This window comes from Spea bombifrons, chromosome 11 (genome assembly GCF_027358695.1).
Source record: "Spea bombifrons isolate aSpeBom1 chromosome 11, aSpeBom1.2.pri, whole genome shotgun sequence".
Lineage (NCBI taxonomy): Eukaryota > Metazoa > Chordata > Amphibia > Anura > Pelobatidae > Spea > Spea bombifrons.
Genome location: NC_071097.1, coordinates 15897503 through 15922584, shown reverse-complemented (window position 1 = coordinate 15922584; position 25082 = coordinate 15897503). Strand labels below are relative to the sequence as shown.

The following is a 25082-nucleotide window of genomic DNA, read 5'->3' as shown; positions in this document are numbered from 1 at the left end:
AATCATATTGCATGTATACTTTGGCATTATGTGATATTTTAGATGACTTTCACTACTCAAACACCACGGTGAGATGTGCTAAAGCAGTATATTCCTCTGCCGACTTTCATTAGCCAGTGTCAGGCTAACGAATGAGCCACTGTATTGTTTGCCACGGGCAATATGATAAGGAGTAAGGATTTTTTGCTTAGTAGATAACAGAACTAGAAAAAGGGACCAATACAGGGCTTGACAAAAGTGAAAAACGCCAGGTCACTATGGTGACTAGAAACTACTTCCTGGCATCTAGGGTATTGCAGGGTCGCCATCATGAATCTGGCTTCCTATCCCTTCCCGCGGTGCCACGAGGCTCTCAGTAGGGTTGGTAACGCACAGCACTCACCTCACTGCGAAAGCCAGATTCATGATGGCGAAAGATAGGAAGAGACGTGGCTGATCTCAATAAGGTGAGAGGGAGAGTAGTGTATGTGTATACTATAGAGTCTGTGTGTGTATGTATAGTCAGTGGATGTATACTGTCGTGCCAGAGTCAGTGTATATTGTAGTGTGAGTATGTCTACTGTAGAGTAGTCCCACATTCAGTGTTTGTGTGTGTGTGTGTGTGTTTCCATAATTGTAGAGTGTCATTTTATATATGTATAGTGTTTGCCAGTGTATGTATGCGTATAGAGTGTGGTGCTAGAGTGTATGGTGTTTGTTACACTATGGCATTAGCATGAGTGTGTATGTCAGCATATAGTGTTGTGTATATTAATGTATGGTGTCAGCGTGTGTGTACATGAGTGTAGCATGCATGACGAGTGTACATGATGTTACTTTAAGATGTTAGCGTGTGTCTGTTAGTGTATGGTGTTAATGTATGACAAGGCTCGACAAACATCAGAACCCAGGAAAATAAAAACATTAAAAAAAAAAAAGAAAAACAACAAGAGGGAAAAAAAGAAAGAAAAAAGGGCTCCTAACTTTTTTGGCTAGCTCCTAGATCCAAGCCAAATTTGTGGACCCCTGGACAAACATACAGCTAGCTGAAACCATTATGCAAAAATTACTTTTGAACACTTATTTTTAATCTGATACTATAAACCCCTTCAGTCCCAGGGGTTTTTGGTACCTCAAAATATATCAGGGGTATTCGGGCACTCTTCATGCAACTATTTGGCTACCAATCACTGTCAAAGGTGGCACTCCTGATTATGGCGATACCCCACATCCTTATTTTTTTTTTTCTTTCTAGAGGGCCATATCCATCCCTTACATATAGTACCCTATACATACGTACGTCCATAAGGGTTTCTTGGGATGCGTTTTATGGACGTCCATGGGGGACTGAAGGGGTTAATAAAAATAGTATTTTTTTCTCCTGGATGTCCATTCTCAGTTGGCATTGTGAATTTATCGGAATCATGAAGTCATTCCATGAGCAACCCTCGCCATTACACTTAATGTACGTGTTAGCAAAGAAGCATATCAAGATCACTCCCGTGTGAAGTAAGCAAGAATATTGCTCATAACATATATAATGCTCATTAAGGTAAAAGTTTACAGCAGAATTGTGTTCTGCGCTTGCCGATACACAGTACCTTGTAAAGGGAACGGAAATGCCAGGAGCTTAACATTTGACACCGACATGGTAACACTTCCTAACTCTAGGCGGGGGGGGGGGGATATTTCAATGGGAAATGAGCCAAGACACTAGTTTGATCTTTTTTTACCATGTATTTCTGTTCCTCGTAACATTTAGGACATTCCCAGTAGTTGGGGAGCTCATCACTCAGCAGGCCTTCGCCATCCATCTAACAGACAAACAGACAAGAGTATTATGGGGTGTACAGGTAGAACAGTGGATAAATTCCCTACGCTTTTTAAACATGGCTTACGTTTAGGCATCCTGGGTGCACAATTTCATTGCACGTTGAACATTCCATGAGCTTTTTCTCAAAGTCTTGGGACTCACTTGTCTGATCCACTTCCCCACACAGGGCACAGGTCACAGAGTGTGGCAGCCTGGGCTGGAGAAGAAAGAAGACTATGAGAGTCTGACCCAGCAGAAGAGTATACAATGTCAGCAGAAGAAAAACTAAAAAAAAAACCCCAAAGGTTCTGAAACTCACTGCTAGGCACTGCCTTAACATGCAGGACTGCTTCATTCGGCCTGGACCCCCAAATTTCTTCATGTCCTTGCAGTAGTGGCAGGTGCCACACTCTCTCTGGAGACATGCTTGGCACTTTCTACATCTAACCCTTCGCCTACGCGCCCCAGAAGAGGCAGCAGTAGCAGGTGGATTGCTCGAAGGTCGTGGAGGAGCAGGGATATGGCGTGAAGCTGGCCGCATCGTGTGAGGTTTGGTAAACTGGATCTTAGGTTGAAGATGTACCTTGTACTGACAGAAATTAAACATGAATGTTGCAGCTACCACGACAAGCCAAAACAACAAAAGCAATTTCGGAAAATGGCACAAAAAAAAAAGCCTCATACCAAACTCCATTATCAGCACATTTAAATATCACAGATTCAAGTAATATCAGTTATACAAGGAATAGTCTTGCAGGCTCACCTGATTTCTCTTGGGCCACTGAACAATCGGTACTCCGGTCAGTGCAAGCTCAGGTGGATCTTGTGCGTGTTCTTCTAAGAGTTTCTGTTACCCATAGGAGGTGGAGATGGGATACGAGGGAAAGGTTAGAGAAGGTGCAAATACACACTAATGGCATTTAAAAACAAAATCTGCCAAAAAGACAGCAATTGAATACATGCCCAGTCAAGCTAGAAACTACAGCCTTCAGGCTTGGGAAAAATCATCCCTGCACAAAACCGGAAATCAAACTAGCAGCAATCCACTCTCAGGTGCCTACCAAGGAGAAACAGCAACAGAGTAAACGAGAGACAGAGGGAGGGTAGATCTTTTAAGACACCAAATCAAAGAAATACAAAAACATGAAAAGCAAATATTTAATTATGGAGAAGCCATATAACAGACCAGCAAAAGGCTAGAACTCCTAATAAACCATAAAGGAAATCTAGAGATGTAATCAGACAAGAGGCATGGCTAGTGGGTAAGCTGAGGCAAGACTTTCAGTGATCAAGAAAATGTAGCCAAGGAGAAATAACAGACAAGCAACCAAGAAGTTACATATACAGGAAACTGCTAACATAGGCACAGGAAGACAACCAAAGCTGTCAAGGCAAAAAAACACAAACAAAAAAAAAATGCACGGAGGCAAAGATGAAGTGACATGCACAAACCACTCCCATCTCACCTCACTTGATTCTTGTCGCAGTCCTGGCTGAATCTAATATAAATAAAGGAGTCTCCACCAGCCTGCACAAGACTAACACATCTCCTAACGGTCTCGTGCGTTCTGCCAGCTCACTCTGTGGGAGGGACTGGGTGAGTGTGGGAGCTCTGCAGTCTTTATGCGCCTCTTCTGCACAAAAACACTGCTGTGTGTGACTTTAACTCGCTGCCGCTTCGCATGGCTTCTTTACTTCCTGTCTGTAGGTGTCAGCCGGACATGTAGCATTGCCCCCTTTGGAAAAATTCTTTCCGTCTTAAACATATTGTCTAATTCTCTTGTATTTTTTTTTCTTTGCCCGCATTTCCTACTGGTTAAGGCAGATGCAACATTACCCTCTCGCCTGCAACTCCCTCTTGGCTGTCTGTAGTTGCTTACACACTCTTCCCAGCAGTGCTTTGCAGCAGGCGGGGAGGAGAAGTCACACACAAAGAAGAGGGGGGAAGGGGGAAAACCCTTGCAGAGAGGGAAAAAGGAAGGAAGGAGGAGGAGGGGGAATGGGTGGGGTAGACACAAGGGCTGTTGCCATTGGCTAAAATATGACACTCCTCCCTCTGCACAACTGCTCTCTTCCTGACTCTCTCCCTATGGGAGTCCACGTCAGGACAGAGGTGGGAGGACATGTCAAGCTCTGCTGCCTGCAGTACTGGCAGGCACTGCTCCACAGACATGGGCTGCTGGGGGTTTTCTCTCCTGCACAACCGCCGACATTAAAAGCTGGCCATTGCTAATCTAACCAGCGGAACAAAGATGGATTCGCTGATATCTCTACATGCAGTACTACGAACCACAAAACCGAATAAGGCTAATTTTCTTTGCTTTGCAAAAAAAAAAAAAAATACACAGCGAGCGTGCAAGAAAATAATTTTTGCTGTGGACCAGAAACACAAACAGAACGGTCCGGTAACCTGGAATATATATCACTGTTTCATGATATAGTGACCACTTTTAAAAACGGCACCAGAATAAAATGTATGCAGCCCATCCAGTGGCCGTATTTGTAGTGTTTATCCCAATGCCAGCTTAGTGTGAGCATAGAGGTAATAGGGTAAAATTTTAAATTATTATTTTCGTCTATACAATTTCCTGGCGTATCGGCTAGCAAGATGTATAGGTGAAATGTTACCCGCTAAAATGGGACACCTTATCATAAAATTGTACCCAGGATTGAAAAATGACCTAACTGTATCAATGCACCTACATTCTGCTTTTAACGGGAAGGATAATCAGTACAGGTTACCAAATACATCTGGCCAGCATGTTCACTTTGCCTGTAAGTGTTTAAATTATTTTACGTGGCGATCATTATGATTTCTAATAATAAAAAAAATCCTACAGGAGTAAGGGGTTGAGTCCTGTGGATCAATATTAAAAGGTTGCCAGCTAGCACCATGCCCCCTGCCTGACAAGCATTTACATACAAAAAGGTATGTAAAGTGATGAGCAGAAGTAAATGCATGTGCTCACAGCAGGAACCGGCCACCTATATGGTAAACTAAACCACTCTGCATCTGACTACACTATATGGCCAAAAGTATGTAGACACTTGATTGTGACCCCTATAGGAGATTGTTGGACATCCCATTGCTAAACCATGGGCTTTATTATGGAGTTGCAACCCCTCCTTCCAGCATTAATAATACCTCCGACCAGTGACAGCCCCAGACCATTAGCCCTCCTCCACCAAACCTTACAGCAGGCGCTATGCATTTCAGTAGGTAGAGTTCTCCTGGCATCTGCCAAACCCCAATTCACCCATCAGACCTCCTGATAACAAACATTATTCATCACTCCAAGTACTATACTTCACTCCTGCTGATGCTTGGCCACAGAAATGTAATGAAGCTTCGGAGGCACCGCCCTTGTTTTTGATTTCAGAGGCACTCTGTAGTGAGTGATGCTTCAGTGGACAGGTGACTTTTTAAATGAATTTTTATTTATTTTTTTTTATACACACTTCAGTGGCCTCGCTCTATGCATGGGCTCCTGCTTTATGGCTGAGCTCTTTGATGCTTCCACTTCAATCTACCGGCACTTACAAGTCAGAAATTTTGGAAAACTGTGTACAGCAAGGGGGGGGGGTCTATCACCGTTCCATGTTTAAAGTCCCTGAGCTCTTCAGTATAAACCATTCTTGATCTGTGAGCACGGCATGCCTCTGTGCTTTTTTATATACCCGTTAGCAATGAATGTGGCTGAAAGATCTAAACTCAATAATTGGAGTGGTAGTCCACATACTTTTGGTCCTATAACTTGTCAGCAGTGCACAGCAATCTGTATTTTGGCAACCTTATAAAAACAACTCAAAAAGATGAAGTGGGGCCAAATACTAGTGATACATATTTGGGTTTTTTCTTTGGAACTCTGTCATCTGTATAGTAGGCTTATATCGGGTCACACCATTCTCTTGAATTTTCTAAAACTGCATTCAATTTTTTATAGCTATGATATATAGTTAATTATTGTTATTATTGGACACTCCGGCCATCACATGCGCTTTCATGCATACGGCAGTTGTGTCGTTCTTATAAATTGTTGTGTCCCCGTTGCAAATCCATGGGGAATTTCTGCATTATATGTATTCTTGTGTTCTTTCATTGGAAAGCACTGTATCATAAAGCATTGCCATCTAGGGTACCAGCTTCAGGACAGTCATTGTAAGCAGAGGCACAGAAAGCAACAGGGAACAAACAGCTAGAATTAAATTATATTATATTATATATATATATATATATATATAAAAATTTACACACACAAACAAATGGGGGGGCACTAATTCTCAAGAGAAATACCAACCCATCACAACTGAATTATTGCCAATTAAAGGAATGCAAAGTTTTTTTTCTATGTTTTCCATAGAAGACTGAAAATCAGGCACTAAGAACAGCAATATAGTCGCCGTCATGTCCAAATTACAAAGATATTTATGATGTCTCACATTTATGAAGTCACGTTATGAGGTAATGTACTTTTTTTTTTTTTTTTAAATGTTATCATGCGGCCTGCATCCAAGAAAAACCATTACCGTAGATTTAACATCTCATTCCTCCCAAGCCATTCACTAAAATGTTATCTGGCACTCCTCACAGAAGGCGCCCCGCTGAGGGCAAACAACAAACATGCAAAACATATGGAACTGCTGAACCACAAATCATATATTTCTACCAGCCCACTGCTGCAGACATTTCCAACACCTTTTACCCAACATGATTGTATACATAAGTATATTTCAAGAACCAACTGATTTTCAGTTTTTAGGAAAGTGACTAGATATAAAATCAATTGATCACGGTAGATTGTATGCTACATTTTCATTGTTAGTCAGAAGCCAGAGCACATCCCACCCCTCTATAAATTTGTATACAAACACACACTAATACACATATTTGAAACACTCACTTTGATGTCGGAGATGAGTGCATCTGGGTCATGTATCCCATATGGCAGGCACTTTTTCTGTGGTGGCAGAGATTCAAGCTTTTTCACCAGGCATCGCAAGCCTTCCATCTCAAACCATGTCAGGTAGATAGGGTTGTTGAGTGATGGCTGAGGTGTAGACAGTGGAAGGAAGGGTGGTGGTGTAAGAGGTCGAAGCGAGGCAGGGAGAGGGGGGATGATTATCCCCTCGGTGTGATGTTGGTGCTCTCTTTCTCGCTCTCTGTGTCGCCTCTCCTTTTCCCTCCTCCTCTGCAGTTCTCGCTCCACTCTCCGACGGTCTCTTTCCCTTTTCCTTAATCCCTCTTCTTCCTCCCAGTCTTGATCCGAGGAGTCATCATAATCAGTGGAGGAAGAGGATGATGATGATGATGATGATGAAGAGGACAAAGAACATGAGGAAGAAGAGGGTGTCTCTAGCCTCCTGCGTTCGTTCAATTCCAAATCTAAAAGTAGAAAAGAGAAAAAAAAAAAAAAAAAGTAAAAAAGTCAGTGAATTACTTAAATACACATATATACATCTTGCATGTACTTTATAGACGAAATGCCTCACTGGTTTCTTGGAAAAATGACTGCCTCTTTAACAGCTTGTTGAATGTCTTCTTCTAATACAGGCAATGTGAAAAGCTGACAAACTTTTTGGTTAAAGCTAGCAATCACTGCAGTGCTTTGTGTATAAAGACACCATAACACGAGCCAACAGCTGAAGCTACATCACTAGTGTGGGCTACAGGATTACTTAATGGATGATTTTAGCTGAGATGAAAAGTTTTCTATTACTGGTCTTTAACCGTTTTCAGTGTGAACCTGATTTTGACTTCTTTCGGCTTAGAAGATAACCACCTGATGCAAAATGGACTGTGTGCACCTTAGACCCATAAATGCTTTTTACTGACTAGTTAATATGGGCTTCACTAATTTTATCATTCAACTTATCTTTCACGTGGAACTGGGGGCTTACACCTTAAAAAAAATATTTTAATGCAGTGTGGCAGGTCAAATTTAAATGTAGTTAGAAGCGTTGCTTTTTTTGCCCATTTTCAGGAGACTACAACATTAGGAGGCATCCTGGGTACAATTTACCAATCATACGTACAGTGAAAGGGTGTAACCGGTTTCACATAAAGTAGACAACAGACAGGAAACTCACCAATGCTCAAAGACTCGCGCTGGAACTCCTTTGTGAGATGAGAACGCTTGGTGATACAGTACACATATCGCTCAAGCACATACCAGCACATTTCATAATAAAATGGGTAGCGAAACTTTGTGGGCACCTAAAAGGTTAATAAAAACAAACAAAAAAACAACACCACATTAGAATGTAGACATCATTGATTTCAATATTTAAGGTGCTTTGAATATCCTTTAGACTCACCCTTGTCCTATCTTCAATGCTGTATATGCGCAATTGCATTGGGATGTTAAAACTGTGCAGGAAATTTCCCCCAAAAACCAAGGTATCCTGTGGCGTATACACAGCATGAATCCATCCTAGAACACAGAGTTAAAATATAATCAATGCACCATCATAAATCCCAATCTGTTGCTCTCAGAGCGCACTAAAAATGCTCCTTTCATGACAGTCTTAATTCTTACAAATGAAACGACTAGAAATGTACCGTATTGTCCTGAATATAGGCCACACTCCTAAAGTTTGATATTAATTCATTTACAAAAAATACTAGAAAGCTTACTCATGTTCTCTATTGCAGACAAATTTGCAAAGAAACAGGGGTGCAGAAACTAGTCTTTCTCTGCGAATCTGTTTGCAATATTCAAGTATCTTAGGGTATTTCTGCAAAAGAGCAGAGTCACAGTGGCAGCCTGTCCCCCTTTCCTCCCGTTGTGTGCCCGGAAGCTTCGCCCTTTTGCTGAGCATGTTGGCAGTGAAGACCGAACACCCAGGGACAAGCGGACAACAGAAGAAAGAAGACAGAACAAGATAGGAAGAGAAGTAGTCAAGTCAGGTGAAAGGAGACAGGGCGACAAGAAAAAGCGGTATGTGAAACATTGAAAATATCTAAACCCCGAGACAATACGGTATTAAATGTTTTCTAATATTTGATGGATGCATTTTAATAGTAAAGATCCACCAAGTCAACAGGCAAGACCAAAGTACCAAATAAGGTTAGATGCTTTTACAGCAGGAACAAGTGGCTAGACCACACTGGTTGTCAAACACTGTATTTCTATTAATTTTGATAACACAAAACACATATATATGAACGCATTGACGTGCTGAATACCTGAGGGGATGACAAAGGTATAACCCTGCTTTAGCTCAACACGCTGACATTCTGTCACTCTGTCGCCCAGGAAAACGTCACCCTGCTTTCCTGACAGGAGCCAGTTCTCATACATTTCTAGGTTCTGATCTGTAGGGGGTATCAGCCAAAACACCTGTGAAGTGCAAAGAAAACATAATGGAGTAAAAAAGAAAGAAAACTCACAACAAATCCGCAAAGCAATAGGTGCCTAGGATTGTTTCTCTAATGTTAAAAGGGAATACCTTGCCTCCTCTCAGAATATGGTACCACACAGACGTACCACCAAAATCTACATGGAAATCAGTGTAACACCCTCGTACACTCATGAGGCAGTACCTATGGACAAAAGAAATTCAAGCACAATGTTTTTGTTAGTGTCAGACACTGGACTCCAAATATACAGAAACCTATACGCATACAGTTATTTATTCTTGCTAAATTTGCGGAAAGCATGCTGTATTCTAAAAACAATGGACATGTATATGTATGTATGTATGTATGTATGTATGTATAAACACATACATACATACATATACACATACACACAGTAAATGTGCAATGCATGTTTAATTCTTATAGTTATCTCTGATGTGCAGTTTTCACTCCCAGGCCCATCATTTATTACACCCCACTCACTCCAAACTTCACTTTTTCAAGTAGGAACCTTGTTGATTTGTTTGGCTTCATACCTGAAGAGCGTAAAACTCTCAAAAGCTTGTCGTAAATAGCAATAAAAAAAAAAAGAACGGATCACTGTTCAACACCCAAACACACACCAGGACAGGCTCTGCCACACCGACACCCAAACACACACACACACACACCGGGACAGGCTTTGCCACACAGACAGCCAAACACACAACACCAGGACAGGCTCTGCCACACCGATATCCAAACACACACACACCAGGACAGGCTCTGCCACACTGACACCCACGTCCAAAATGCTTTCCACACTGGTTTGCTGTTTGTTTGTTTTTCCCCCTTGTGTATTGATGCCCCAGCCAGCCCCCCCCTTTGGTTTTAATGTATTCCCTCCCACACCCTTGTGTATTGCCCCATGTGGATATGTGCACCCAGCCAGCTCCACTTTGTACATTATGCCCTTTTTGTATTGCCCCATGTGGATTTGCGCCCCCAGCCAGCCCCCTTTGTACATTATGTCCCAACACCCTTGTGTATTGATTTATGTGATGTTCCCCGACCCACCCCCACCTTTGTGTATTGATTTATGTGGTGCCCCAACCACCCTGTTGTGTACTTATACCCCCTAGCCACCCCCATTTTGTATTTAATTGTTGACCCATGCAGACCCCCCCTTTGAATATGGCTCCCCTTCTGCCTATTACCCCAACTATTTTTTTATTCTTTTTAATACTTACGTTTTTGCTGTCATCCTTCACTGCTGCTGTCCTCCAGCATGCTCCTCTAGCTGTCACGAGGAGCTGTTCCGTGCGACTCCGCCCCCTTGAGCGGCCCATCACATTGACAATGTGACGCGTCTCTCAAGGGGGCGGAGTCACATCGAACAGGACAATGTGAGGCACTGTGCAGGCAGGCTGGCCGCTTAATGATTTTAAAGCGGCCAGCGTGTCTTACCGCTGCTTTAAGACTCGCAGCCACATTGGCTGCAGTGGCATCTCGGTGTGCCGGCCAGTTCGGCCGGTCCACCGCGGATGCTGCGTGCATTAAAGACGGCCCTGGGGTGGCCGAATCGGCCACTTAAATGGGTGGCCGCGCGGCCGTTTAATGTAGATTCAGGGCGGCCTGGGGGGCAATTGCCCCTGTAAGAGAGTGTATATATATATATATATATATATATATATATATATATATATATATATATATATCATACACACACACACACACACAAATATACACGCGCAAGCAACGCGTGTGACAAGAAAGTAACATTTTACAGTACACTTACTGGTTCTACTGAATTCATATATACAATACAACACACTTTTTATGCCAGCATAACAGAATATCTGATGTTTAGGTTTAGTTACTGTAGGTATGGCGTAAGTATCAGTAATAAAACATAGTGCTCTGCAACATCATAAGACTGTATTCAGTAATCACTCACTTCTGAACCTTGGGGTACTGCATCTCTTGAATGACATTGGTAGACTCTGTCTGTCTGTCTTTAAGGTGCCTTGGCCAAATATTGTCAACCCAATCTATCTGATCCACCTGCGACAAGAATAACAACAAAAGAAAAGCAAAGGCAGGATACGATAAGGTACCAGGTGATAAACATGCCAAATGTTTATATACAAGAGGTCCATAATAAGATGATGAGCACATGGCCAACTATTATTACAGGACTGATATTACAGATGCAATTATCGATTTCCTATTATACTTTTTTTGTTGCATTCTAACAAAAAGGAGAAAATTGAAAATTTTGCAGTGTGTGCATGTAATATGCAAATAGTATAGTATTTTACGCACCCTCCAGATTACGTGAATGGCTGATTATCGATCAACTGATCACTGACCATGGGTCATTAACCCCTTCAGTCCCCTATGGACATTTAAAATTAGAGTTGCATTCTCATCATACCTAATGTAAAAATTCTACGGCTTTGTAAAAAATAATGTACACCTATTCACCTATAAATGACGGGAAAGTATGGAAATTCTATATAAATTAGTTGTTTCTGAAATCAGGACACAAATTTTGTGAGGATTCAGATGGGAAAATATATTTAAAAAATTAGGTTGTTTGTTTTCTAATTTTCGCTAGTTTTTACTAAATTTCTCATCCTAAATTCTCAGCTAATTATCTGACTATGGTATCAAAAGAAAGCTCTATCTCTTTGAAAAAAACAATATATATAGTTTACATGGTACACTATTTACAGCAAAGGGGAATAATCACTGAGATGACATGCGGCAAAAATGCTCCTAAACTTGAGGTACCAAAACCTCTAGGACTGAAGTCGTTAATCAGCTTTATTAGGTAAAAAATAAACTAAAATAAAAATATGTAGCCATTATTAGATAACTTGACAAGTACGTGACAGACATTGATCTATGAATCCTAATCAATAATCAGTTATCAGATGCTACTTAGTTATGCAATAAAAATACTTAGTGTGTGTTTCTATCACCATATGACCCCCTCCCTATCTCACTCACAGGTGTCACTGATGGGGGGAGGGGTCATCTACAGGCTGTTATAATAATCAGATCACTCCTGGCCAATAGGAGTGATTTGATTATCAGCAGTTAAACCCCTTCAATGCCACAATCGCATAGACTTGATCATGGGATTTAACAAGGGGGCTACAGAAGAGACAAAAAAAGCTAGTAATAAAAGGTGTAGACAAGGGGACATAATTTACAAAGCAAGAGACGCGTAGGGTGGTACATCTCTAAGTTATAGGGCATGGGGTACTATCCAGCTCTTAGCAAGAATAGAATAGATGATTGAAAGTTAAACTATTAGTACAAATAAGATAATAAATAATGCCAGAACAGGCCAGTTGAGGCACCAGGTATAATAAAACAATATAAAGGGAAAAGAGTTGAACAGAGCAAGCTGTGGATACTGACCGTAGCTGGTCTCTGCACTAGGCTTTCAAGCTTTGTGTGGCTGAACTCCAGGCTGATAACATTATACAGTTTTTCTCGCTCATTCTCAGGGGTTTCATAATATTTTGCCCATTGTGCCATTGTCATTTCGATGCCCCTCTGAGTACCGACATCCATAACATCGACGATGCGCCGGCTCCCTGAAAGACGAAACAATTGCTATGTACTAACCTTGAACTACTGAATCACAGGATTGCTTACCATACTGTAAAAAACAAAATAGTACAAAACATGATAGAATACTCACCTACAAACATCTTCACATCATTCACACTAAAGTTGGGGTCTGGCATTCTGTTTAAGGGAAAATATACATGCATGTTAAAATTATCAATAAAAGCAAATATAGGGGATTAGTATGTGTGTATATATATATATTATATACACACACACACACACACACGACATGCATCTCGGTAAAAAACTTACTGGATGCCCAGACCATCAGAACTAGTGAAAATGATTGGGTCCCTGAGTCCTCCCTTCTGAATGTATTGCATGTTAAAGTCTGGAGGAAGAAGAGGGGGGGGAAGAAGAAGGTTGTATACTTCATACAGCACAATCTGTGTAACAAATGCAGGGAGAAATCTACTCAGTTCCCAAATAAGAAACTCGTTGAATAAATATAATCCAACAGGAATACTTTTTTTAATTTTCATTTTTTTTTTAATTCCTAGCATCAAACAGAGATTTGATGCTTTAAAGCCTAGTGTGTGTTTTTAAAAAAATAATCATTATTAACAGAAGACACTCTATTCAGGACAATAAATTCCAAATGTAAGTCTAACCTTTCCCATCCATGTACATGATAAAGTTGGAGTTATACTTGGGACTTTGCAATTTCTCCTCCAAGTCGAAGGTTCTCTTGCCCTCAATCTCATCATCGGAAATGCCGTCATCTTCGTAACGCCGCCGGAGTGTGCGTCTCTGACAAAGAACAAAGACCGCAAAAGGCCATATAAATTATACGCCTCATAATTTGAAAATTTAATTTTTAAACACACCATAAACTGAGAGCAACACTAAGAATTAAACACAATTGTAACCCTGAAAGTAAGACCTCTAGAAACACCTTACAAACAGGAAACACCACTATAAGATTATAGTCTGCAAAGCCTCAAAGCGCATCTATTTATTTATTTATTTATTTTTAAAAAAGACACAACACTCAAGGTGCAGTATGTAAGAGAACGCCATCAACTCACCAGTCTACGGCTGGAACGCACTCGCTCTTCTTCCATGTCTCAAAGAACTTCCCTCCACCAAGGGGAGAGGGTGAGTCAGTAGATGATGATCTGAATATTTAGCTTACTGCCAAGAGAAAGCAAACATGGGAAGGTCAACACGCAATTTTGACAATTATAGGCACAAAGGTTTATCAACTACGAACAATATTACAGATTATAGTACAGAAAATGGCAGCCAAGCGTGAATTACGTCACATACACCATACCTACACATGCGGTGCGGAGCTATTCAATTTCTACTGCTACAATAATGAGAACACTTCCACTATCGCATACTGTTTAACAAAATGTCCAAGAAAGGCATTTTATTGAGTTTCAAAAGGTCTATCCATCTAGACCAAGACTAGCATATGTGTACAGGTACTAGATTAGTAAAGCAACACATTCAGATTCATAGGTTAGTACAATAAACCAGTATACAAATCGTCAATGCACTGGACCATCTCCTGGACCACAACTATGACACTACCCGTATATCGCCACACAAAACGTGAATATCAAGGCAAAGCCTAAATGGTTGTGAAAGTGTCAAGAAACGGGAATATATTTGTATTTTCTTTGTGTAGACACAGTATAATGTTGCATAACAAAAATAAAATAATAAAAACAGTTGATTTTATAGAAATTGATATGGCATTTCTTTACACACACCTCCGTACCCTGTAATTATGGCAGAGCTAATGAGATCCAAACCATACACTGTATGATACGGACCTATTGTATCTGCCTTGTAGAGTTATGAATACTGGTTAAATACTGCCGTATTAGTTTTTAAGGTATACACAAGCCCTTTTACCGTAACAAAAACACACCCTCCAAAAACAAACAAACAAACAAAAAAAAAACTCTGCTGCAGAGATAGCTATTGCAAAAATTAAAATAATAATAATGTTAAAAATGTAGTAATTCAAAGCCATATCCATCAATAATCTAAAAAAAGGATGCTGGCCGAGTGGATGAATGAAAAGGTAACAGAATGGCAGTAAGTGTCATTATTACACGCTGTCATTAACATCTGCACGGATATTCTGTGTTCTCGTGCAAATAAGCACCTTAAAAGTAAACAGCCGTTTCACACGCAAATACCTCGCTCTTCAGTACAGTTTTGCTATTAAGAATAATTCCTTAATTACATTCACGCTATTCTTGGAACACGGTGTTAACTGCACAGCATCTACGATCCACGGCAACTCCGTAGTGCTAACGTATGGTATTTACAGACACAGCTCCGCTGTCACCCGGCGTACACATGTGTTCTACTGTGTGCAACAAAACACGGCCGGTAACCAACAGCAGCCCGAATCCGCTACCCGCTTACAATAACAACGGAGCGCATCCCGACAGGGGCCGGCAAACAGCGGAACGCTCCGGACTCACTCTGAAAGCCATGCACCGCTGCTCACTCCAAACACGATACTTATATACCGGCACTCCAAAACAAAAAAATCCCCAATAATTCCGCTTCAAAAGCGCTGTCACATCACACTCCCTCATCCCACTCAATCCAACTACACCCGCTAACACAAACCCGGGCGTGCAGCATTCATCCCAAGCTTTTGTTGTCACACTACAGCCACAATACCGATATGTCAACGGGTTTAGAGAACTCGCCCCGTCGTCTTTTTGGTCACCGGTCCATCGACATGACGTCACACAGTCGCGTCCCTGACGTCACGTTGCTTACACAGGAAGTTGTCCCCTCAGATGCACTCGAAAAGGACCAGATCGATGTACACCGTCTGCGCCATTTTGGACCAGACAAGAAGTGACGAGAGCGCCAGAAGGCGTGGTCTGTCAGACGGAACTATAGAGCGAATTTGCGAGAAAGAAGATTCAAGATCGGAGCTAGGCGGCGACACGCTTATTGGTGGAGCCGATCAATCAAGTCAGTGGTACTCTCCGCGGCCGCGCCTACACAGTCGGCATTAGTGGCCAATGATAAAAACCGCTGCAAAACTACACCAATTAAACGTTAGACTGACGATAATGAAGTTCCGCAATTGGCTAAGTCGATTTACCATCACAACATAGTGTGACGCGCTAAAAGAGTCTGGAAATCCCCTCTGAAACTGTAATAAACTCGTATGAGATGATTTTGACAACACAAGGACCATGAGGGGGCGTCTTTTTTTTGTTTTGGCAACTTTGGAGCACTAAATGTATTTGGCGCTATAATCCTACTAAGGATCTAGTACTGTATAATTCGCATACAACGTTCATATTATTACTTCGTACTATTTATATTCCTACTTACAGTTACTTAAGGTTACTTCAGGAACATTTTGCTTTTGCCCGTTTCCAATATGTCGTAGTATAGTTATCTGTTTCCGGTCACATGGCTTCGCCAGCAGTCGTTTGTTTTCTCACGTGTGTAATGGCAGACTGGTTGAAGCCGATTGGGGTCTCACGTGATTCGAAGCAGCCTATTGCCGAGCGGTATGGGGCAAAACAAATAGGTCGTGCCAGGATCTGTCTACATAGATAGAACTGGGAAGTGTTTTGGTCTTAGATCGCGGAATACGTCCGCAGTCAAAACATTTAACGTTTTTGGTTTTGACACTAAGTTAATGTATTTGACACCTAAATATGCTAAAGCAAAGACGACTATAAAGTCCCGCTCCATAATAGCTTCCAAGCACCTAGTACAGCTAAAAAAATACATCTAAAATATAGACACCCCCTCTAACTAACTAACTAACCCCCTCGTGACCCGACTGTTTTTCCAATTTTACTCTTTGTATTTAGTTGTAATTTTTTCCTTTTTCAATTTACTGTACCCGCACTATTTATATACCGGTACTTATTAATTCTGTACAAGAAGGGCTTTCTTCGGATTACATTATTTTTATCATATCACATGGAAAATAACATGGTGAAAAATGGAAGCGCAAAAAGCACTTTTTCTGACTTATTTGAAAAAACTTCAAAAGCTAACGTTAGATAGATTCTATTATTTGTCCTGAGCTTAATAATATCCAATGTTTTTATGGTTTGTGGGTTTTTTTTTTGCAGGTTGTTGGGCAATAAGTATAAGTAGCTTATTGCTATTTCATTAGCTGTCAAATACATTCTGCACTATTTTACATTTTTAAAAACATTTTTTTTACATGTGTTTAGAACTGGATTGTTCCCCTTATGGTGTTGTGGTGACATCACTGGAGTTATTACATTTTTATTTATTCTTCAGATTTATTATCAGAATATTTTTATTAAAATAATTTTGTTTGGATATTTTTAATGTGTACAAGAAATAGAGCTTCAGATGTTTGCAGATGGGATAATTTTGAAACCCAAATATTAGTATAGAGAAGAGTGATCTAATGATTATACGTAAAGGTGCTTTTCCACCTCGGAGAGCTTATAAAATATCCTCAGGTAACAGCTGCATTATTTACAGATAAGTTAAAAAAAACATTTTCTCCTTAATGCTCCCTGTAACTTAAAACTGTGTTTAAAAGTTTTTAAAATGCTACAGTTGAGTCCTCTCATTCCTTCAAAGCTCTCCTCTATATTTTACATAACAGACCGCTTACAGCCAATCACACCTCCCATTTCATGCTTGCGCTTGTGAGACAGCAAAGCTCTACGGATGCTAATACACAGTGAAGGGGAGAGTTATGAGTGACGCGAGCAATGTTGGATAGGTGTGAGGGAGTGAGGTGGGATCGGTGGTCGGCAAAAATGGTCCGCCACAAAGAATCCCAGTGTCTGCCAAGGAAGAGGTTTGAGAGCTAGATCTATAGTTTTAACCTCTTCCTTGCATCTTAGACAAGTGCATTTTGCATTGTTCTCCCTACAGAAATCATAACTTTTATTGATGACTATTAAAAGTTAAGTTTTAATTGAATTTTTTTAATTTCAGGTTGCTAGGATGTCAGTTTAATTGGTGGTTGTATTTACGCTTTTTTCTGTCTCATGCAAGAGCTTTCGTGCAGTCCCTTTTCTCTATGAACTCCCCTTTTCTGTGTCTTCTGATATGGTTTCTTTTGCTGTATCTCTTGTTTGCATCTCTTTGTAATGACTTCTGCCTCCCTTTTCTGTGTTTTTCCAAGTCAGTCTCCTTTTTTCTATGCACTTTTTGTCTTGCTGAACTCTTTTTCCTTTGATCTCGTTTTTTCTGTCTCTGATTCATGTATAAAAATAAGGCAGAAAAAAAGAAGACAGCTAGAAAAAACGGGGAGAAAAGAGAGGCTTGAACACACAGAAAAAAGGAGGAAGAGAAGTCAGAAAAAGAGATATAACAAAATAATTTGTACAAGAATCAGGCAGAAAGGGAGACCAAAAGGAAAAGAAACTACAAGAAGGCGGTTGAGTGGTGTTAGGACAGGTTGGAGCTTTACAATAGTGAGTTGTGTGTGACTGTGTGTTGGTAAATTAATATGGTGACTGGTTATTTTGGTGTGTGTCTGCTTGTGTGTGTGTGTGTCTGAGTATGTTAGCGGGTGTGTTAGTGTCTGAGTGGTTATGTTGTCAGTGTCTGGGTAGGTATGTGTTAGTGTGTCTGGGTATGTTAGTGTTGAGTGTCTGGTTGTGTTGTGAGTGATTGGGTGTGTTAGTAGTGTGAGTCTCTGGATGAGTGTGATTGTGTCCAGGTGTGTCTGCTAGTGTACTTCTCTGTTTGTCTGCATGTGTTAGTGGTCAGGTGTGTGTAAATGTGGGTATGTTAGTCTTGAGTGCCTGGTTGTTGATGTTAGTGTCTGTGCAAGGTGCCACCTTGTTAAAAACCCTGAAGGGTTGAATATGTTGCCTGTCTTTTTTTTTTTAGCAAACCGACTATTTAATGGCTTAGGATAACAGGGCTTAGAGTATATAGGGTTTTATAGTAGCTTTTTACATTTAAGAAATCCTGAACAACAAAATTTTGACATACAATTAATTACATTAACATACATTTAATATTTTTACTTATTTATTTCATTTTTGACAAAATGTTTATATTTGATTGCATTTTTTTATTACTCATAGACTAGGGTGACCATATTTTATTTCTGCCATTCAGGGACACCCTATGAAGCACATGAGATTAAAAACACAGGTATATTTTTAACTACATAATATGTACTTATCTCTTTGAAGTAACGACTGATTGAAATATGATTTCAAAATAACAGCTGAACTGAACTTAATATTAGATCCTGCTGCCGATATATATATATATATATATATATATATATATGTATATATATATATTAGACCCTGTTTCCAATTCATTTTATATTGAAAAAATTGGGCCGTGCTCCACGCTAGAGGACTGCACTGGGAGGCGGGTCCCGCGGGACCCGCCAAAAAACGTGCGGGCGCGGGCGGTCTTGCTGGGGCTGCGGGCGGGAGCGGGCGGTCAGGCACTGTACCTGTGGGTCCCGGTAATCCCACGCAGTCCCGCAAGGCTGCCTTCTTGCTGCTCCCTTACAGTGTCTCCTATCTTGCTCCGCCCATGAACAAGGCGGAGTCACGTGATGTGACGTCACTTCCTGTGACTCCGCCTTGTTCCTGGGCGGAGCAAGAGAAGAGACGCCGTGAGGGAACAACTCGAGGGCAGCCGCGCGGGACTGCGCGGGAAATCAGGTAAGGAGGCGGGCATGATTGGCCACAAATGTGGCGGGAGCGGGCGGGATTGGCCACAAAAGTGGCGGGAGCGGAACACCCACATTGCGGGAGCGGGCGGGAGCGGGATTAAAAACCGCGGGAGCGGGCAGGAGCGGGATTAAAAAAGTAGTCCCGCGCAGGGCTCTACTCCACGCTCCCTAGTATGCAATCACTCCCTTTTTCCCGCACCAAAAAAAAAATATTGGCCACACTGGATCAGAATCAGACATACAAACCCCGCATTTGCAGGTATACATAAACAATGTACAGACAGCTTTGCTTCCAACCACTCTTCCTGCACAACAAAATCTGACAAATCTGAATGAAATGATCCACTGTATTTGTTTATTGTAGTACAATTAAGGAACTTAAAATAGTCAATTTTGGCTGACTCAGGACGTTGTTGTCGTCCCTATTCTAGCCCATACCCCAAGTATTTGACCTCGACCACCCCCTACCTGTTTGTTTGACCAGATGGTTATGTCATTTAGGTAGGCACAGGCGATGCCTCTTAACTTCTGGAAGGAGGCAGGGGCATTTTTCATTCTAAAATGCATTACTATCCAATGGGATGATGAATGCAAAGTTTAGGGACTGGTTCCTGAGCTTGGAAAATATGACAGTATCCCACGCCAAGGCCTCTGTTGTGCTGACTAACTGGTTAATTTTTAAAATCAACCCAAAATAAAGGGAGCCCAAAGTCTGTTCACTGCTCTCTTGAGAGGAATGGCAGATATCCTGGAACTCAACACTGCGATGGGGCACTTAAACAGAAATATGTAGGGATAGACCTTGTGCTTCCATCATAGGAATTAAGAAAGGTAGAAGATGGAAAGAAAGGGGAGATTATATTCTGACAGAACTCATGGGCATTGTCAGAGATTCCTGACCAGAAAAAGGTTTGGGTGATTTGCTTTCAGCTTTCCTGCTAGACAAACACGGTGACACTCGGTGCTGTATATGACGGATAAAAACCCACCTTAGGGAAATGTATATTCTGAGTAAAATAAAATAAAAACGTGGGTATATGTGAGCGCACTCAATTAACTCACACAGTAATACTAATTGCGCAGCACTGAAAACAACTTCACATGTCTCACTACATATGAATAACATGCAAAACCGATACAGAAAGTGGATGATATCCAGTAGCTTACCTAAAGGGGGGCGGTACGCCCCGGGTGCCACTCATCAGGGGTGTGCCGCGACGGTCGCCTAACGCGGGCCTGCAGCTCACTGAGGTGGCGCCCGCGCACTGTGTGAGGAAAATCTTTTCCCGCGCAGGGGGAGCAGAAACCTGGGCGGGGAAAGAGTTTCCTCACACAGTGCGCGCCTGCGCGGGCGCCACAGCAGTGAGCTGCCCGCCCGCGTTACCCGGCCGCCGGCCCGCATAGACGTCTGAGCAGCGCTAGTGATGATCGGCCGGCCCCCGGACTAGTGATCTGCAAAAGAGGTAAGGGGGTGCGAATTAATGAATGAATAATGAATGAAGTGGGTAAGTGTTTAGGGACAGAATGGGACAGGCTTTGCTTCAGGGGCAAAGGAGGCAAAGCAGCCTGGTTGTGCCTCCTCTGCCCCTGAAACAGCCTGTTTAGGGGCAGAAATGGGACAGGCAGTTTGCTTTTAGGGTCAGAAATGGGACAGGCAGGCTGTTTCAGGGGCAGAGGAGGCACAACCAGGCTGCTTCCGGGCAAAGGTGGCCCGGGCAGGCTGTTTTAGGAGCAGCGGTGGGACAGGCAGGCTGTTTTAGGGGCAGCGGTGGGACAAGCATGCTGGTTCAGTGTCAGCTGTGGCACAGCCAGGCTGCTTCAGGGGAGAGGTGGCACAGGTAGGCTGCATCAGGGGCAGAGGTGGCACAGGCAGGCTGTTTTAGGGGCAGCGGTGGAACAGGCAGGCAGTTTTAGGGGCAGTGGTGGCACATGCAGGCTGTTTTAGGGGCAGCAGTGGCACAGGCAGGCTGTTTTAGGGGCAGTGGTGGCACAGGCAGGATGTTTAAGAGGCAGCGGTGGCATGGGGAAGCTGTTTTAGGGGCAGAGGCCTACCATGTCAAAGTCTGGCTTACCGTATAGTGATAGGGGTTATGCTGCACTGCCGTCAATGTCTGGCTCAGTATATAGTAATGCGAGTTATGCTGTACCATATCTGTTCAGTAAATGTTACTTAATTAAATTTTTTTTTCCAGTTGACATACATTTTACATTTTGTGAAATAAATATTGTTGCCAACATTATTTTTTTTGTGTGTTTGTGGGGTGCCAAATACGCTACGTATGTGGATCTCTGTTCTTATTTAGAGCGTACAATTAACATTGACAAACAGTACAGAACCATATAATAGATTGTGGTTGTAATAAAATAGCTGTGGATTCAACTCTTGCCGTTAGGGGGAGCCGTTCCCTGTTTTTATGGGTTGTGAAGTTCACTTCTGCTTTGTTCAGGTCACCCTCAAGGGTAGAGTAGATTCTCAAAAGAATAAAAAACAATAAAATAGCGTAACACTGTACAGCATAATTAATAATAGTGTTGCGGTACATAAAATATAAATTGGACTTTAAGGGGAGCCATGACCTGCTCTCAAAGGATATAGTGCTCAATCGTCCCTTGTCCTATTGACTCCTTGAGGTCTCTTAGGTGTAGTATATTTCTCCAGTAAATGTTGAATCAATGTTATTGCAAATTAAACTGTGGTTAAAACATATTTATTCCTCAAAAATAATAAAATCCATAAGTAAATAAAAGTTAGTGATCGTGGGGACCTTTTAAAATACTTTTTTAAGCACCTGGTGACTTATGTGCAGTATCTGTTTTAGGTCTCTGTAGTAGCGTCCCCCATGGAAATTGGGAAGCGCATGCGTTTCCCTCGTTTGAGCTTCTTCAGGTGTTGGGGTAAGCTGCTTCCGATTTGCTTTTAAAGCTTCATTCCTGTCAATTCGTTGTTTGCAATTAATCAAAGTTAATATGCTTTGTCTAGTGAAATATTTATTCAATTATCAGTTTCTTTTATGTTCTGCCATACTTAACACCAAATGTTTCACTACAATGGTTGTTTTACTGTTGCAGTGCTTATTTATATATATTGGAAACAAACATAGAAGTAAGAATTATCAATCCCTGTGTAAGTGGTGGTGTATTTTGTAGTGTTTATATTATGAATATGATGGCTAAAATACCTCATTATAAGTAAATGGATATGGATTTAAAATGATTTAGTTATCATGGGTTAATGCATTTGAAACTGTTCATCTGATTATAAAGCATAATTGATTATTTTAAAGAAATGTGTGACTATAAATTTCAGATATTACCATTAGTGCCTGTTATTCATATGTTAATTCTTAAGACATTGAATAAAGAGAGAGTTTTTAAATGGTATGCCCACTTCATTTCTATCTGAAATATCCTGGTATACACCACAAGAGTTCTTACATCTGGCCTTACGTTTTCCCCTACAGCCAAACTGGATCATTTTTTAGTTTTTGTTGACTTACATAGGTTTACTAGGGAACTCTGTCTAAAAAACTATTCATAACAAAACAGACCGAGTCTATGACATATAATCAAGAAGAAATATAAATATACACGCACACTTCTCTCAAGCAAAAATCCACCTTCTTCCCACATACATAAATATCAGGAGCAATGGACATTTTCAATGGTAGCAATAGATGAGATAGGAAAACACAGAAGGAGATAAAACATGCTTATAGTTTTAGTAAAATAAAGAACAAGCATTAAAGGACATGCAAAATGATGAAACTATTGTTATCGAGCCAGCAGATTGGGGGAGGGTAGTCATCGTCTTCAGTGAAGAGTACCACAAAGAAGCCTTGAAGCTACATAATGATGTGAACGCTTATGAGGTCCTGAATTAGGACCCATTAGTAGAGTTAAAAAAAACTGTAACACAATTTTTGGATAATGGCCTGGAATTAGCAATACATTGATTCACTCACATCCAGTACTTCAGACTATATTGATAGGCTGCTATAACGGTACGTAAAAAGTCAACCTGCTTACTAACACACCACGACATCTATTTTAAAAGACACGATATGGCAAACAGAGTACATTTTGGTCACAAGTAACTAAAGCTCCTTTAAGGCTATAATAGAACACTCTAGAGCAAGGGTGTCCAACCTGCGGCCCTTCAGGACTACATCTCCCATAATGCTCTTTCAGCTAACTGGCTGGCAGAGGAGCGTGGGAGATGTAGTCCTTCAGCAGCTGAAGGGCTGCAGGTTGGACACCCTTGCTCTAGAGGATGCAGAAAAGTTTTTGACATTTTAACCAAGAAGCGATCTCTTAACGTCCATTGACGGGTCAGACACGTCACGCAAAAACGGTCAGGTGATGACTTAATCAAGTCAAAATTTAATCAAGTCCATAGACCATAAAATCAAAACAAGAGGTACACAAACAGGCACAAGGTAGAAACACAGGCTAGACGCTTAACGCGTTTCGCACAAGGAAGTGCTTAATCATAAGCCTCAGGCTGCTTATGATTAAGCACTTCCTCGTGTGAAACGCGTTAAGGGTCTAGCATTAACGGAACACTTTGTTCCGTTATTTTTTTGTTTGCTTATTATCGTTCATTAGCTTCTTAAAGGGGAACTCCCACCAAAAGGTTAAAACCTTGTACTATTGTCCTTTGGTTGTACATAGAATGTATATGTATGTATATATTTATTTGAAAATGTCCTAGAAATGGTACTCTCACAATACTTTGATTTATAAAAAAGTGAATTACTGCGACTTGCTAACCATTTGGAGATCGGAATACATCATTGAATTGCATCATACATGATGAAGTTTGCGACATTAACATGTGCTACATATAGGCAAGTGTTACATGCCACCATTTTCACATTTTGCGGTCTTTTTTTCTCAGAAGCAGTTTGCTGGTTTTTTCTTGCGCAACCCACAGCAGGCGGCAATTTGCTCTTTCAGCTTTTTTTTGTTGTCTAGCATTCTGAAAAGAAAAGGAAAGCTGGAGAATCAGCACTTGCAATGAAAATACACTTCTCCTCCCAACGAGATATGGAGGAGGGTTTTTTTATAGATTAAATGGGAATTAAAGGGAATTTCCAGATATTTGGTTAGTCTGGAATAATTTGACTACACCCTGAACTAGAAAAGCCATAACCAGCTCCCCTCTCCTCAACTAACGAGACATATGATACAAGTTCCTATCTTTGACCTTTAAGTGCCTTATTGGAGCATCAGTTTCCTCCCCGACTCATAGAATCCGTCCGCAGAGTCCTTGCTGCCAATGTCGCCTCATGCTTGTGATTTCAACATCCAACTTTACTTACCTTATCATTTAGAATCATTTGTATCTGTTTATGAATGTTCTGCGTAATTAGTCTCATGAATTTTTTGTATCTTTGTAAACCAAAAAAAATACACTTTCCCATTTCATCCATTTGTTGTGTAGTATAAGGCCGGGTTTTAATTGTACAGATGTTTCACTAGACAGACTAGTTTCCTAGACATAATGGGAGTGAGGCTTTTTTCCGTCTGCTTTTGAGTTTATTATAGTTGGTGGGTTTTATTAACCCATAAACTGTTGTTCATAGGAGTTTCTTACTGAACTTTTGAATACTGAGGGATGGTTACAGGGAGCCACCAATTTATTTGCCAGCAATGCT

At 41.1% G+C, this 25082-nt stretch overlaps 1 protein-coding gene across 1 annotated transcript in view; it reads right to left on the bottom strand.

Annotated features, from left to right (window-relative positions):
• The window catches only part of KDM2A (lysine demethylase 2A), a 28825-nt gene extending 12623 nt beyond the window's left edge, over window positions 1–16202 (bottom strand). Inside the window, exons 1-16 of the mRNA XM_053450599.1 lie at window positions 16104–16202; window positions 13808–13913; window positions 13391–13529; window positions 13032–13110; window positions 12850–12896; window positions 12564–12742; window positions 11089–11195; window positions 9242–9335; window positions 8979–9132; window positions 8108–8223; window positions 7880–8006; window positions 6694–7175; window positions 2556–2639; window positions 2112–2381; window positions 1878–2009; window positions 1713–1793 (exon numbers count right to left, since the gene is read on the bottom strand). Of these exons, the coding sequence (XP_053306574.1) occupies window positions 1713–1793; window positions 1878–2009; window positions 2112–2381; window positions 2556–2639; window positions 6694–7175; window positions 7880–8006; window positions 8108–8223; window positions 8979–9132; window positions 9242–9335; window positions 11089–11195; window positions 12564–12742; window positions 12850–12896; window positions 13032–13110; window positions 13391–13529; window positions 13808–13843 (2127 nt within the window). The 5' untranslated portion in view covers window positions 13844–13913; window positions 16104–16202. The remainder of the gene's footprint in view (window positions 1–1712; window positions 1794–1877; window positions 2010–2111; window positions 2382–2555; window positions 2640–6693; window positions 7176–7879; window positions 8007–8107; window positions 8224–8978; window positions 9133–9241; window positions 9336–11088; window positions 11196–12563; window positions 12743–12849; window positions 12897–13031; window positions 13111–13390; window positions 13530–13807; window positions 13914–16103) is intronic.
• Window positions 16203–25082: the final 8880 nt, after the last annotated feature.